At 28.8% G+C, this 16540-nt stretch overlaps 1 protein-coding gene across 1 annotated transcript; it reads right to left on the reverse strand.

Moving 5' to 3' along the window:
* Positions 1–12393: 12393 nt before the first annotated feature.
* On the reverse strand, positions 12394–14739 carry LOC116774975 (hexosaminidase D-like). The gene is made up of 4 exons (XM_032667763.2): positions 14403–14739; positions 14031–14222; positions 13444–13556; positions 12394–13366 (listed from the first exon to the last, which is right to left on the reverse strand). Exons 1-4 carry the CDS (start codon positions 14727–14729, stop codon positions 12394–12396), a joined length of 1605 nt encoding a protein of 534 aa, XP_032523654.2. The 5' UTR covers positions 14730–14739.
* Positions 14740–16540: the final 1801 nt, after the last annotated feature.

The raw sequence follows: 16540 nt of genomic DNA on the forward strand, positions 1-16540 counted from the left end.
AGCAGGTGATAAAAAGAACCGAATCACTGTGATTACGTAATATAGGAGATAAAAAAAATAATTTAAACGGTTGGTATTATTTACCTATTTTGTATACCAGGATATTAATAGGTGTAATGAAACATTCTATGTTTGTAATAGTAGAAGGCCGGGCCGTCCACGCAGTGTTTGTACAAAAAAGTTGGCCAAAGCAATAAGGAAAAGAATTTAAAAAATTCTATCCTCAAATCCAAAAGATATTAACTCGGGAATGAAAATGGTTCCCAGATCAATATCGCTAATATTAAAAGATGTTCTAGTGTTTGCAGACTATAAGAGACAAAGTAGTCATTTAACTGATAATGAAATAAAAATTAGGATGTAGAAACAAAAAAAATGTTTAAACGATAGGTACATTAAAGGAGGACACAGAACGGTTTTGCTTAGTGATGAAAAAACTTTTACAATTGAAAACAAACGAATGATCAAAATGACCGTATGATGACGGCAAATTTTTAGTTTAAACTAAGTACGGAACATCCGTTTCTGACCAAAATTATTTGTGAATAAAGTTTTAAGACCCAGTACCGAAGCTTGATGGAGGGTCTATTCTTAATTGTTGAACATGGTGTTGTTATGGGACCGAGTTACCTTCTTACCTTCACAGGTATGGTATGTAAATAAAGTTATGACGAGTTCTTGATACTTTTTTTTACAAAAATATGCCTACGTCAGTCTTCCATAGCTAACACTTTTCTAAATCATCACAGAAGTATGATTATGCTCACTTTGTTACTGTTGACTAATTGAGAGTCTTTTTCATAATTCCCTGCATTCCTTTTTTACCATTGGTCAACTAGACGTACAGCATGTGCCCATGATTTCGTTGTGGATCTTTCTCGCATCGACTAGTAACGATATATACGGTTTCACCTTTTCATGCGCTCAGCAAGGACAATTCCTTCCAATGACAATTTGAATATCTTTGAGGCCTGAACAGGTTGTTTCTGAGATAGTACGTTCACCTCCTATTCTCTATCTCCACTTTCCAACAACAAGAATGTCAGTAAAACACTATCCAGTGGATATTGAAAAAAAGTACACACTAAAAACAGACCAGGAGTCAAAGAATTTAATACTACATAATGCAAACTTTCGAGTTTCAGGTACTTCCGCTCCAGATATTAATGAAAATAATTAATTAAATTTTTTAATTTGTTTAAAAATATTTTTAACGGCTTATATATAGAAAGTTAATAATCATTCAGTGTTCAAAATTTTGAAAATATGTTATGTAGTTTTATGGAACCAAATAAAGCGGACATAAAATTTTCATTCTAAAAATCTATTTTATTATTTTTCCTTGGTGGACCATACAAGAAGTCTTTAAAAATAGCGTCCATAATTAAAACTTTAAAATAGTCTTCATCTAAAAACTTTAGTAATTAAAGACCTTGAAAGTTAAAGCAGTTTAATTAAAAATATTTTAGACTATAACATTTCTTCTTACATATAGATATTTCACGTTTTAATCAATTAAAAAACAAATGTCACTTTTTTTGTTTAAGTATAGTGTATATATATCGCATGATATTTGCATTATGTAACTTTTCCATTTAGTTTTTGATTTTGGTTTCATTTCTTTGGATTAGTTTACTCCTAATTCAGGGGAAGACCACAATTACTAACTTATTGTTTTTTTGCTAGTGGACTTCAAATACATTCCGTAACATTTCCCAAAAATTGTTTTATTTCTTGTTTATAAATACATAAGTTTTTTTGAGCCCGGGTATATAACACGAAACTGTTTGCATACTCTTCTTGCTAGTACGAATAAATCAGAGCGTAAACAATACATCAGTCATAGTCATGGTTAGTCATAGCTATTACTAGACATTACAACTGATACTATCCAAATTTATCCAAAGAAGTAAACCTCCTTATTTTTAATTTATCTAAAAAAGCTGGATACAAACATTCGCTATTTTAATGGAACCATTTAAATGCATAGCGTGCTATTGTAAAACTCAGCAGCTACTTTAGATGTGTGCTTAGTGTTCATATAAGTATTTTAAAGATTAGTGAACCCGAACTGATTATTTTTCCATTTTCGTCTAAGCGCTCAATAACTTTTTTTAATAAGATTCAAAATGTGCTGTTACTTATTCATACAATAATTTTAATATCTGATTTAATGAGGTATCAGCGGAAAAAACTTATTTTAACTCTTATCATTCAAATGAAGAAATTTTTTTAAAGTCAATAAGTGTATAAGAAAGGAATCATTTTCTTTTGATAGGTATTCAGCGTTACTACGTTTCTGGCTTGAATCGCAGACCCTCCAAGTTTGTGTTTGAGTTCATTTCTGGGGAAAAGATGTGAAATTATTCTTGGAATCTGGCCAAAACTATAAAGCTTGAGATAGCTGTTTTTATGATACTTTTATATTATAAATCGTAGGAAAATATATATCTATCATTTTTGCAGTTTTTGTAAGTGAAGAAAATGTAATCATATTATTTGATGAACATATTTTATTGTCCTTTTAAAAAACAGTGCCTACTGTCAGGATGTTATTTGTAGTTCATACCATTTAACAGATAATTGATATTTTTTTGTTTTTTGCAACACACAATAATATTTACATATGATGTATTTTATTTTCAACACTGATAAGCCTTGACAAAATATACTGTAGATATTAAATAAATTCTAAGATAATAATTTACAGAGTAGAAATACATAGAATGGTTACAAAGAGTTACATCAGTAGAATAAAAGAAAAAGTATATACCGACATCCCATGATTATTACTGCAAAGTATTGGATTTTTTTTATTTGGTATTAAAAAATATATATATTATTTAATTATTTCAAAAAGAAATCCTTTATACTACTCCCAATAATTAACAGGGAATGCCACTTCAAAGTTTTTAAATAGAATTTAAAACTTTGAAGTGGCATTGAATGCTAAATTATGTAAGTAAACTTCTAATACTTGAAAACCCTTACCTAGATCTAGCTTTAGTACCATTTCAAAGAACTGAATTTTAAACAGTAAATTAATTACTGAAATTAATATTAATTACGAGATACGTATGAGTTTATAGCTACTATGTTCACTTTTTCTAAATAAAAGTACGTATGAACAAAGTCTATTTTGTTATTCTATTTAAAAAAAAACCTTAAATGCTATTTAACTTGTTTCTTACAATAATCTTTACATATTTCTTAAAATATTAACATAATAAATACGGCAGAAAATATCTCTTGTTCCTTGTCACATTTTTAACGATTTCAGTAATCGGCTTATTTATTTTTAAAAGTCTCAAAAGAATTAGAAGTTAAAAATTAACAATTAAATATTTTTCCCTTTTGGAAAAAAGATAATCTTTATAACTTTATTGAAAAAGGTACAAAAATAGAAAGCAGCTTTCCTAAGTCTCTCTAACATTATATTTTCATATTTTATTGCGCCTTTTATAACTGCTCCAATAAAATGTACTTCACATCTTTTCAACCGCTATAGCGTTGATTTTATTAAGTCGACTACATCAGCTGTAATAGAATTTTTAAATAAAAAACGTCTTTTTTCATTTGGCTAACATTTAAAATACTAAGTAATTTATCGAAGTTTTTATCAACGTCCATCATCATCATCATCATCATCATCATCATCAGACTATCGGAAGCCCACTGCTGAGCATAAGCCTCTTCTCGCATGGAGAAGGTTTGAGCATTAATCGCCACGCTTGCTCAAGACGGGTTGGCGATTTCAAACTTATAATTTGAAATTATAAGTCCAGGTTTCCTCACGATGTTTTCCTTCACCGTTCGTCAGTGGTGTCTAAATACTATTAGAAAGTACATCAACGTCCAAATATGGTTGAAAGCTTTCAATTCATACAATTTTATCACAAAATAGTTTTTTTATCTTCCATTTATATTGTGGAGAGCGAGTGAACTAATTAGATAAATAACCACGAACCTTTGATGTTTTCTTCTATACCACAAAACCAGGATTAAATTGAAGCATTGAGAAATTGAACAAACAACATTACTCACGAACCACAAATTGTAACCTACATATTGAAATTCAAAAATGAAGAGTAGTTCGTTACACATAATTTAAATCCCAAACTCCTTTTAGAAATAAAATTTGGAGATAACGCTGTTATAATAATAAACACTTTATATTATTTTTACACCTTACATAAATGTAAACCATAATAATTAAAAAAAATTTACGAAAAAATATAAAGTTTTACCTACTAATAATTTAAAATAAATTTAAATGATAATGTCAAATATCGAAAGTTATGTATAAGAAATTCATAAAAAAAATAACTAAATGTGCCATAGTAACACATAAACAATGTCTGTGTAAATAAATCAATTTCTTTGATAACTGAAATTCTCTTGTTATATTCTATACAAATTTTATTAATGACTCGCCGTCACGGAATACAATGGAATTAAAACTGTCCGGGTTTTTAAATTGAGATATAAACAAGGTAGATAATTGTGTTTCTTAAAAACGTACTCGAAATATAGTGCAGTGCAATGAATATTTATTAATTTGATGAAAATTTAAAATAAATTTTGCTTGAATATAAAAATATATTACACCATATTTTTCGGCCTTATGTATCAATTCAATTAATTTCATATGTTGTAAAGAGAATATTCCAAATTGCTTTAATAATATTATTTAAAATACTTACGTTGAAATAAATTAAAACAGCCATTCATCATATACATTGGATTTAACGGAAATATTTGGAAACACGGCCAGACGAGATGATATTGATTTTCCACACTTTTAAGCAGATATTTCAGCTTTATCTAATACGAAATACGAAATCTAATACGAAAGTAATTATATTAATTATAACAAAGTTTTTTAAAAGTCAAGATATTTGTAATTTACTTTATCCCTTTTTGATTTAAATTAAAAATGAACACTGATTATTCTTTAATTTTAGAGATATTCCTGTTAATGTATTTTATTTAGTACAATTCAATGAATTCAAATATAAAATCAAATTAAACCTGACACTTACCAAATTTTATCCTTAAAAAAAGTTTTTGCTCTTTCTTAAAACTAAACTTTTATTACCTGTTTCTAAACCCTTTTATAGATATATTTAAGAGAAGAACAAAAGGGTAGCGTTGTTAAATAATTTTATCGTAACAAAATTATAAAACTTTTGAACCGAGTTCATAAAACTTCAAACCAACTTCACAATTTTGTATGATAACAATGATTTGAGCTGAATAAGCTCTCTTGGGATATAGAGTTCGTGAATCATTTTAGTAAAATAGCTACAGTTCAAAAAGGTAAAGAAATTTAATTAGTTAAAATTTTATAACTTAAACATTTAATTTTATAAGCCCCAGATTTATTACATATAAATATCCTATCTTAATAATAGATAAATACGAGTAACGGGTACATAGGTCGGAACTCAAAATGTTTTTAAACGCACGTTCCAACATACCGAATATAAATATGTATATTGTAATAGTAAATTTGTTAAGGTAGAGCGTAGAAACATTCTCGTACTCTCGAAATATACGAGCATGTCGGTGTCAATGATTAAAAAAAAATAGTAAGTTAATTTCTTCGTAAATAAAATAATAAAACAGACTGAAAATGAATTTAATCAGGTGAGCCATAAAAGGAGGGGATGGTTTCAACTACTAAACGAGACATACCATCGATAAGAACGTTATCCTCGCTAGTGACGCTGTCAAAGGTTATATCACGATTCTTATTAGACTAACAGCATCTGTCAGGTTAAAACAAAGAGGAGACATTAGACGGTACAGTTCACATTTCTTTATTTCAAATAAGAAATCCGCATGAATCATATCCTTCTTCTAGTAACATGTAAACTATAATAAATCTTTTTGAATAAATTTTTATGTTTTTTAAAACGGTGACATCGGAATCATCAAACTCGCTAATATTCCAACATTAAGCCTACAAATGCTTCTCAGAATTCAAGCGGAAACACTTAAATAACAGGCAATATAAAAAAAAACATATCATCTATTAGTGGATGAACATTTTAATATTGTTATTTTCGCCGTTCAGTTTCGCAGTAAATCATAACGAAAAATCAGAAAAAAATCATATTCTGTTCGTTACAAAATTCATAAAAGTGAATTAAATGTCTGAACTAAGTTATAACGATAACTGTTAAACCATTCTTTAATGAATTTTATGTAGCGAACACCAGCGAGACTGGTGTTAGACAATTATGTGGCTTAATTTCAATGTAAATGTTAGGAATACCACACAAAGATATTTTATTTTATATCCATACTAATTTACCCATAATAATTTTTTTTATTTAAGTAATTAAATGAATTAAAAAAATGTTATTTTAATACAATTGTATTATTTAAACCAAAGCATATGAAAAAAATTGGTATTGGAATGTCGTGAAAGTCAACGGCCGTTATTTTATTGGAAAGTTGTACTTTCACAAATATCCACTTTTGTATTGTAGATTTGTTATAAGTATATACCGGGGATTACTAAATATTCGTCACTTAATCCGTAGACCAGCTGAATTTGCGACATTGGATAAAATTATTCATGCCCACTCTAGTAGAAATACATTAGCAGCTTTCCAGTTTTTGCTTGTTGCTATTATAAATTTTATTATAGAATACGTGTCATGGAATGTATTGATGTCATAGCATTGTTTCGCTTTTATACCTCTTTGTTTGAGCGCTATGATATACGTAAGTAGTTCAACGATTTCTATTTTTAATTATAGATGACTAGTTATAAGAAATATTTTATTATTAAGCAAGTTGTCGGGGACTATTTCAAAAAAACATTTTTAGTACAAAAAAAATGTTTTTTTGCAAATAGTCCTCATTCCATCAACTGTCTGTAAACAGTTAATAATTGAATTTTATAGCAAGGCGACAAGGCAAGGAATTTTATAGCAAGGCAAAAGGCAAAGGCAAGTAGTCTTTCATAAATCTCACTCTTCTAATACACAAAGCATCGCTGAAGGGGTCGACTAAAATCTGATACGAATATTTTACAGCTTAAGATCCAATATCCTTATATCCTACTGTTTATACATTATATTATAATACAGTTTTTACTCATCTCTCCTTCTAAAATGAAACATTGTACAAGATCTATATATCTAGTATTATTTTTATTGTTAGTCTAATTAAAAATTAAAATAACTAAGTGAAAGTGAGAAAACACTTTAAACGAAATGTTTATGAAGTAAAGTTACAAATTAAATGTAGTTTTAATAATACTTTTACTTGATTTATCATATAATTATAGCGACCCTACAATAACGTACACCTGGTGGAGGATATTTCTACTACTGCGAGATTTGAGCTGATATTTTATTTGTATTAATATAACGGTACCCTCCTCAAATCACACGATCGATTTGACGCAGATGCAATAACTAACAGAAAGATATGACAATAATAATTATTAATATTACTTATAAATTTGATAGCTAAATTACTTCTTTACTCGTACTGGAATATGATGTATTTAAAATTTAATAGTTATATTTACTTTATTAATAATGGGGGATAATTTAAATAAAAAATGAAGTTCCTGTTTAACTTTTGGTTTTGTATTAAATTAAGTTAGTTAACTTATACCTTTTACCTTTAATCTTAAAATAGTATTGAATATACATTCAATTGCTATTGGTAAGTATGGCTTGAAACAGTTTTCAAGAGGCTTTCACATCTAGAGAATGCTCTCAGACTCATCTTGGGTTGCGGCGCCAATAGAAAAACATTTGGTATATAGCAATTTCAACTTAAAATGTTTTATTAAATGTTATATTATGTATCATTACAGTTTTTTATTTTATTTTAATATGATCAAAAAATATTACATTGTTCGAGAAAAATATATATTTTTAAAGTTAAGTCTAATTTTAAATTTATTTCAATAGGATACCATATTTAATTTCATACTGTTGTGTTATATAGTAATCTAGATATATATGTATGTATATCTGTGTTTATACATATAGATATATTATATATAATAAATTTTAATAGGAATTTTGAAGGAAAACCATTTTATAAAAACAGTAAATTTTTTTTTCATTCTCTCAATCTTTATAGTAAGTGTTTTAAAGCAAACGCCACGTGGGCCAGAATTCATTGTAATACAATCTTTTTTTTTAATAAGCACCACTGACGTTTCGTTAAAGTGCCAATAAGGTGATTACAATTTACCTTCAATACCATAAGAATTCAAAAAAACTATTCGACATTTCAAATTTTGCCAACATTTATGGTAGACTTAGCGACCTTTTTGTAGGTGGTAGAGCCTAGCTGTAGTCGTGTAACTACAGATCGAACATGGGCTGACTCAACCGGGGAATTACCACCCTCTCACAGAAGATAGGCGTAAAATAGCCTTTAATGGCTGCGTGTTGTCCGATGAGTGAGAGAGCCTTTCCCTATTCTCACCTTTTCCTATCATTTCCTTCTTCCCATCCCTCCCTATTCCTGAAACGTTCAAGGTTGGCAACGCATCCGCAACAGAGATGTTGCAGATGTCCATGGGCGACGGTGCTTATTGCCCAGCAAGTAGACCGTCTGTTGGTTTGCCACCTTTCACATAAAAAAAATGTAATATAGAAAATTATTTATGCTTTCATTTCTTTAGTATTTTTAAGGCAATTTGAATTTGTATCAAGAGAAACAAACTAGTGTTGCGATGATATAATACCTTGGAAAAATATAGGGTGAAAGGTTGTCTTAGTAAAGTATTTCTAGATAAAGTTAGTGGAAGGTAGTTCCTGCAATGTATTTCTTTCTCGGAGTTTCTACAACATATTGCTTTTATCCAGATCGCTACTTTCCAAGTTTTAAATAAAAATGAAGGTAAGGTTACGCATAAAAATATTCAAACTAAATAAAATTCGATATAAGCTATTATAGGTACTTAGGATATTGGTAAACAAACAATTTCATACTCTGTAAGAATTAAGACTAAGAAACTGTTAGTTTTGCCAAATAAAGTATATTATTTTATGCCATATTATTTCTTCGTATTATTATTATTAGTACTTAATAACAAGTGACTACAGTTAATCATATATATTTAATCTTGTGATGTGCTACAGAAAACAGCTGATTTAATAGGGATTCCACCCCATGAGTGGAATAATCAAATCCTTTTTTTATACTAGTACAATTTATTAATTATTATATATTATGAATTACTTTTCAAAGCATAGCTATATGTGGTAGAGCCTAGCTGTAGGCAAATAACTACAGTTTAAACATAGGCTATCTCGACCGGGGAAGTACTACCCTCTAAGAGAAGATCGGTTTGAAGTAGTCGATAATGAATGGGTTTCGTCCGATGAGTGAGAGAGCTGGTTGCCCTTTTCCTGTTTCCACCCTTTCCTATCATTTCCTTGTTCCCACCCCTCCCTCTTCCTCAACAATTAAGGTTGGCAACGCATCCGTAACAACTATGTTGCGAATGTCCATGGGCAACGGTGACTACTGCTCATCAAACAGACCTTCTGCTCGTTTGGTAACTTTCACATTAAAAAAAAACTAATACACACCTTGTTTACCTTGTTAAGTATTTTTATAAGATATTATTCATAAAAATTCAAGAAATGTTATTTTTTAATGTGGCAATTTTATAATGAAATGTTTATTTCCTTCGTCAATTTTATATTAATTTAACTCAAGAAAGTAAAATCTTACAAAAATAACAATTTATTCATTATAATGTAGAATACTTTTCACTAAGCATTAACACCAACAAAGAGTCTAAAATTACCTTCTTAATTAAACCCATTTAAGTACGATTGACATAGAGTTAAAACAGCAACAAATAAATAATCTATCCTAAGCGATGAGCTCCAGCTAAATGAACGTAATAATTATCAGAAATTATGCTTTGTTACGTTTTTATTAAACAACGTATGAAGTCTAGTGTCGAGGGCACCTGTAAGCAACTGTATCTGCCACCCATATTAAGACAACTGATAAGGAGCACAATTTTATATTGCAAGTAAAATTGTAGTCACAAAATGTAATGTTTCATGTTATATAACAGTTAAATATAGTTACTCTGTTTGTTGGTATTTTATGCAAATGCATAAAATTATGGGATTTCCAACTTATTTAGTTATAATATAAAGTATATCCTCACGTTTTGTCTCCTCGATGATCACGTGCGTTCTTACTTACGTAGGAATTTCCTTCTGCTAAAACTCGCGCTATGAAATAAATTCCCTGTTGAGTTTTTTCCCAGACACAACAAAACTGAGTTCTTTAAGCGAGTACTGAACGGATTCCTTGCATTCCTGTACTGTTGGCGTTTATAAGCTTCAGTGAGCAGGTGAGTCATATACTTGTATGCCACCGAAGTGGAATAAAAAAAAACGTCTAATTCAATTAAGAAAGATATCTGAATATACTCTTTTGAACGTCGCGAATTCCTTTTAACTAATCATTCAACAACACCCGTTTTGTGTGAAATTTAACTTTAAATTTTAGCAAACTCCAACGGTGTTATTACATGCACTTCTTTATCGTACAGGTCTTAGTACAGTACAAAAAAAACAAACATTCTTTTAAGCATTACCTGCCCCTTACTCATTTATGCTAAAAACAAATAATAGAATGATGAATACATGATCGAGATGGAATACAAAATCGAACGAATAGAGCCAATACATATATATCTCCAAGTTCATATTACTAATATAAGTCTAAACCAGAAATGCATTTGAATTTAAAATATCTAATCAAAAGCCAGATTATTCGATCCAGTTGTCAACCAAACAATATTTTCATATAATTAATGGCCCCATACCACAAATAATAATAATCCGTGACCATTATTATATTTATTTCAACTCCGTATATGATTTTTTTCGACATGTAGGCAAATGTGTTGCGTCCCCAATCGTGAGAAGAGAAAATATTAACTTTATTTAAAAATAATAATAGTTTAATGTTTTGAAATTTAAAATATTTTTAATGCTTTCTGTCTAATAATGTAATATTATTAAACAATTTCAATAGCACTATTAAGCAGTAACTACTGAACTTTCCCTTGATTTATCATATATTATAGTACATTTATTTGTAAATGGTTAAAATAAAGACCGACTCCAGCTTTTCCTTTAATCAACTTTAAGTTAAAGGGGGATTTAAAAAATCTCTTTACTCCACCAGTCCGGCATTAGGATTTGTGCTCTCGTTCAATATTCTTTTTTCATAATGCTTAACGATAAAGCATTTCTATTTTAACCTCTGATGGCTTTGTATGTTTTTTTAAAAGACCTCATACACTTCATTTTATTTTAATTCAGTTGTATCTGTTTGAGAACTTGGAGTCCTAGACCTAATAGAAGGAAATGAAATCTAGTGTAGTTTGATTTTACATAAAACGTAGTTAATAATATTATGGATTTGACAATAAAAAACTATATATCACACAGCCAGTCTTTCATGATATTCCGAAAATATGCTCATACCCTTCATCGAAAATTTATTTTCCGCAAACGATAAAACATTGACTCCCCAAAATTGATATTGTTTTGTTTTCATCCGCAATCGCAGAGACCGAACTTGTTTGTTTTTTCTTACTTCGAATTCTTCTTATAAATGAAAGTGAATATTAAAAGCTTTATAAAAAATTATCCTATCCAGACAGGTTTGTATGTCTAAGGCTATTCACAATAAGGCTCGTCACATATTGTGACGACCGAAGCATTTGGACACCAAGATAAGATAATATTACAGTTTTTGTGTGGGCAATTGTTAGTAATACTTTATTCCAAAAAGTTTTATATAATATTTTACCAATTGGTAAAATAATAATTACAAGTTTCCTTAAGTTTCTATTTCTTCTGTGTATATTAAATTTTCTGGTATTTATTTAAAAATGCTTTTAAATATTTTGCTTGTAAGTGGGTCGTTTGTAAGACTCCTAAGCAAGGAAATTACTTTCACCTGTTTAAAGTATCTTTTTTATTCTTGTCGTTGTCGTGTTTCAACACTCCGTCTGAGTATTAAAAATGATCGATTACAGACTTCAATTGTTCGAAAAATATTTTGTAATATACACTCTCGTATGGTATTAAAATGATATGAACGAAACTACGATGACAACTTAATTATATTTTTATAAATAAATATGAAAGAAATATTAAATTTATAATTCAATCAATAAAGAATTAAGAACTAATATTGAATTAAGAATTTGTGAACATAAGTATTATTCGAATAATTCAATTGTTTATGATTTTATTTAATTTTATTTCACTTTTAGAACTTAGAGATTACAGATATAATCAGTTTTTACTACCTACATATATATATGTATATACAGTTACTTTTTCTGATTATATTTATAGTCTTCTAGTCTAGTTCTAGTCTTCTCTTCCAATTCTTCACTTTAAACATATTGTTTAAAATCTTCATAATATTTTTTATAATTTTCTCTGTGTTAAATAACTTATAATCAACATATTCTGTAACAAAAGATGAACCATAGTAATGCGATAAATTACCAATCAACTTTTCTCTGATATCATTAAGACTGTTAATCGAATCTATGCACCACTTAAAATTTTTTTTCCACATATTTATATTGTTGTAATATTTTTTTGAGTACAATTCCAGTGTTGATAAATCTGTTTCAACATCTGCGATTGTTTTTGTTATATCATTGATAATCTTCTCACAATCCATTAAGAGCTTAAATAGTTCGTTTCCTTCGAAGTGACAATGAATTGAATTAAAGTTATCTATATTAATTTCATATTGGCAATGTAAATTGGTTGAAAAGTCTTTGTTAATATAATTGAGGGCTATTGAGATATCCTTTGGTTTAGAGTCTGAGTATTTAAAAGTTTTTATCATTAATAAATTCAAATAAAGGCTTGGTGTAGCAACTGGTAATAATTCGCACGGCGGATCCATATGAGAATATCTGGACCATCCAGTAAGTATAATTCCGTTAAATTCGTAAATTTCACTTTCGCCTCCAAATTTGTAGTCAAATATCAGTTTTAACCAACTAAAATTATTCAATAATCTTTTCCTTAAGTCTGGAAATGTTGAAATTCTACCATCAGCTCCTTTGAATGCTGAAGCAATCCATATGTTCTTAAACTTTTTGTGGTATTGTATCAAACTCGTGTGCGAAACTTTGATCGAGGGTTTATAGTCCCAGTACACTGGTTCTATATTAGTTTTTCCTAATGTTACATATCTCCACTTTTTCATAGGAATTTTCCTCAACATATCATCCCAGAGCAGTACTGTCGTCGAAGGACTTCTAATTTTTATATAATGTGATATTGCTTCAACATGACTTAGGTAAATGTCCCTAAAATTATTACGACTTACAAATAAAAGCTATGACAGTCATAAAATAGATAGTAATATTCGTCATAATTTACTTACATGTCCGTAAGTTTACTTCTCAAACATTTTTTGCATTCCTTAATATGATAGACTTCGTCGGAACCAATGTGCAAATATTTAAGTGGAAATATGTTTTCATGGAAGTTGATGATCTGAAATTTTATCAAAACAAATAATTTCTGTAAATTTTTTTTTAATAAACCTTTTATATCCACGCTTATTCAAATATAAAATAATATAACACCAAAAACTATGCAAATTTTCATCGGATTATTCGGATGGTAAAACTTTTAGTACAATATGGGTCGCGGTAATTGAATTGTTAATAATACCCACGTACTTAGTGTAATGAAAAATCGTTAAACCCAGCTCAGAACGAAGCAGCAATGCGTTAAATATTTATGACATAAGATCTTCGTAATTTTAATGCAAAGGCTTTTGACTGGAAATGCTGAGAGTTTAATTTATTATTTATTACATTCCATATAGACTAATTTTAATATATAACTAATAGAGAGTATAATTATATAAATTAATTATTCTAAATATCTCAAATCTATTATTATTTTGTCTATTATTATTGAATATACATTTAAAACAGAATCCATATATAATATATTAGCTACCTGATCGAGCATAGCCTTTATGAGATCATAACTCTCTGATTGGCTCGGGCAAATTGAATCGGGATATAGTGGGTTTTCCCTTAAATGTTGAAATTCCCGTAGCTTTAGAGCATGTTCCAAGTGACCAAATGTTTGTACGAGGGGTATGAGATCCAGGCCAAGCCGGACAACAATAGTGACGAACTCCTGAAGCTGTTAATATTTTATATACAATAATATTCTGTTTAATTTAAATGTAGATAACATATTAAAAATATATTTTATTTTCTATTTATAAATACTATCTTTATTTATATGTTTAATATTTCAATAATTAATGTTCAAAATTGTACGAAAACTAAGGTAAGATAGCGAGTAAATAAAGTAGCGCACCTCAATAATTTCATAATGATTTTCAGCACTTAAATTAACCAATTTTCCTTCATAAGGAAACATGTCTTCGTATTCCATTAGCAGTCCGGTGACACCCAAGCTCTGTAGTTTAGGAAGCAGAGTCTTTAAATAACTTAATTTAGGCGGAGAACCTTTAAAATCTAAATGTAAAATCACATTTTTCAGTTTAAGCGTAGGATGTTTATTACTTTCTGTTACTGCAACTTCCATCTTATATCGAAAGAAAAAGTAAAAGAATAAAATAATTAAAGTGATCAAAAAACACTTTAATTTAACAGAACGTATTTTATTTTGAAGCAATCGCATTTTAAGTGTATGTCCCTTTCCCTCCGCACACTACATTACAACATTTGGTCGTCAGATAAACTTAACGAAGTTAGCTTCAAATTTAAATAAGCCTTCATATTTACAATATAGTTTTAACACTTTTATTGAAATATTAATAGTTAGCAACTTTACATCAACACCGTTCTATAAGTTTGGAAACTCACGACGCACTGACTTATACGTGTAACATTAGGTCTTAGTTCTAAAAGAAGCCATATATTTTGCTTCTTCAGAAGTGTAAGATGTTATGCATGGATTCGCTTCATTTAAAATCCTATTTATATACATATATATAGTATATTAGGGTAGTTTTTCTTTTTCATTTTCAAGGCAGAAAATTGGAAATCGATAAAGCATATCATATGAAAATAAAATAATGCCATAAAAGACAATTTCTTTAAATATAAGACTTAAAAATTCTCTTATAAAATATAGAAGTAAGCAAAGTAACAAAAAAGTTTCAAACTACAAAATAAATGTAAAAAAAAGAAATTATTTCTCAATTTATAAATCCAAAACCCAAATATGAGTTGACTAAGCTGTAAAAGCTGTTAGTCTTTCGAATATGCTTTGTCTCTGAATTACAAATTTCATTATAAACTTTTTAAAGTTTAAAAGCATTTGAGAATTTTGGATCATAACGATGATAAAGCCGTTAAAATAATTTATATGTTTTAGTAACTTTTAAAATTTATTTACTGGTTATATTAAGGCTTATTTATTGGTTCTTGGATCTAAATTAATGTGTTCTATGAACTAGTTAGTGTGTTAATACGAAATTCGAACTATATAATACAAATTTTTGCCACTGACTCCGCTTCAAAACCATGGTTGCGTTCAGAGAGAAATGTATAAAGTGTGAAATAATACATTAACAATAATTAATAAGTAATATTCTACATATCCTACGTTGCTGCTTTTTTTTTTTGAAATTATCTAAATACCCACTACAGCGTCATCTGCTGGGCTAATTTTTAAGTCTAAGCTGGTCTTATCTTGGACTGCACCCAAATGCATAAGAAAATTCATTCAATCGGTTCAGCTATTTATACGAGTTTAGTGACATACACACGTACAATACCATATACGTACATATATATAGTTGTTTCAGATGTATTGTCACAACCAGGACAATTGGCATTAAAGAAAAAAAGATAATGTGCCAAAATATTTTGTCTAGTGGTAAGAAATACTTTATATAAACTTTTATATTAAATAACAAAAAGTACAAAATATTTTCAGTTTGTCGTACAAAGAATTTATATTTATTTAGTTTTTTTATTAACTTTTCCTATAACGATGTATAGATTAACGTAAAACTCGACTCGATTCACGAAACTTATTTTCTCAGAAAAGTATTAAAAGAAATCTTATTAACTGTTCCAGATGTTTGGTAGACCGTAATTAGATTTATTAAATACAGTATAAAAGAAAATGTGTACAGATGGGCAGGTATTAGCATTCTTCCAGACGCATTGTCACCACAGGGACAATTGAGGCTTATCAAACAAAGATTAGACATATTTTCTAGTGTGAAGAGCGATTTATATTAAATAATTAACCAACAAAAAAAATTTGATAGCTCTATCAATTTCTCTGTTTTCATTTGAGTGCTCTTCAATAAAAAAAAGGTATTTCTGAACAGTTTCCTAGAGTAATATTTACCAAACGAATGTAACCAAGAAACAACTAGATGTAAATTAAATTAACGTGAAACGATAATTGGTACAATTGCCGCGGCACACCGAAATTACTTAACAGTACACAATCATTCCATTTCAATGTGATCT

This window comes from Danaus plexippus, chromosome 23 (genome assembly GCF_018135715.1).
Source record: "Danaus plexippus chromosome 23, MEX_DaPlex, whole genome shotgun sequence".
In the NCBI taxonomy this organism is placed as follows: Eukaryota; Metazoa; Arthropoda; class Insecta; order Lepidoptera; family Nymphalidae; genus Danaus; species Danaus plexippus.

What these genes read in the sequence shown, in the direction of transcription:
- LOC116774975 (XM_032667763.2), bottom strand. Translation starts at nt 14,729, where the DNA reads ATGCGATTGCTTCAAAATAAAATACGTTCTGTTAAATTAAAGTGTTTT. An exon ending in TAAAGGCTATGCTCGATCAG is followed by an intron (nt 13,557 to 14,030) that starts GTAGCTAATATA and finishes ATAAAATTTCAG; the next exon opens with ATCATCAACTTCCATGAAAA. An exon ending in AGAAGTAAACTTACGGACAT is followed by an intron (nt 13,367 to 13,443) that starts GTAAGTAAATTA and finishes TAATAATTTTAG; the next exon opens with GGACATTTACCTAAGTCATG.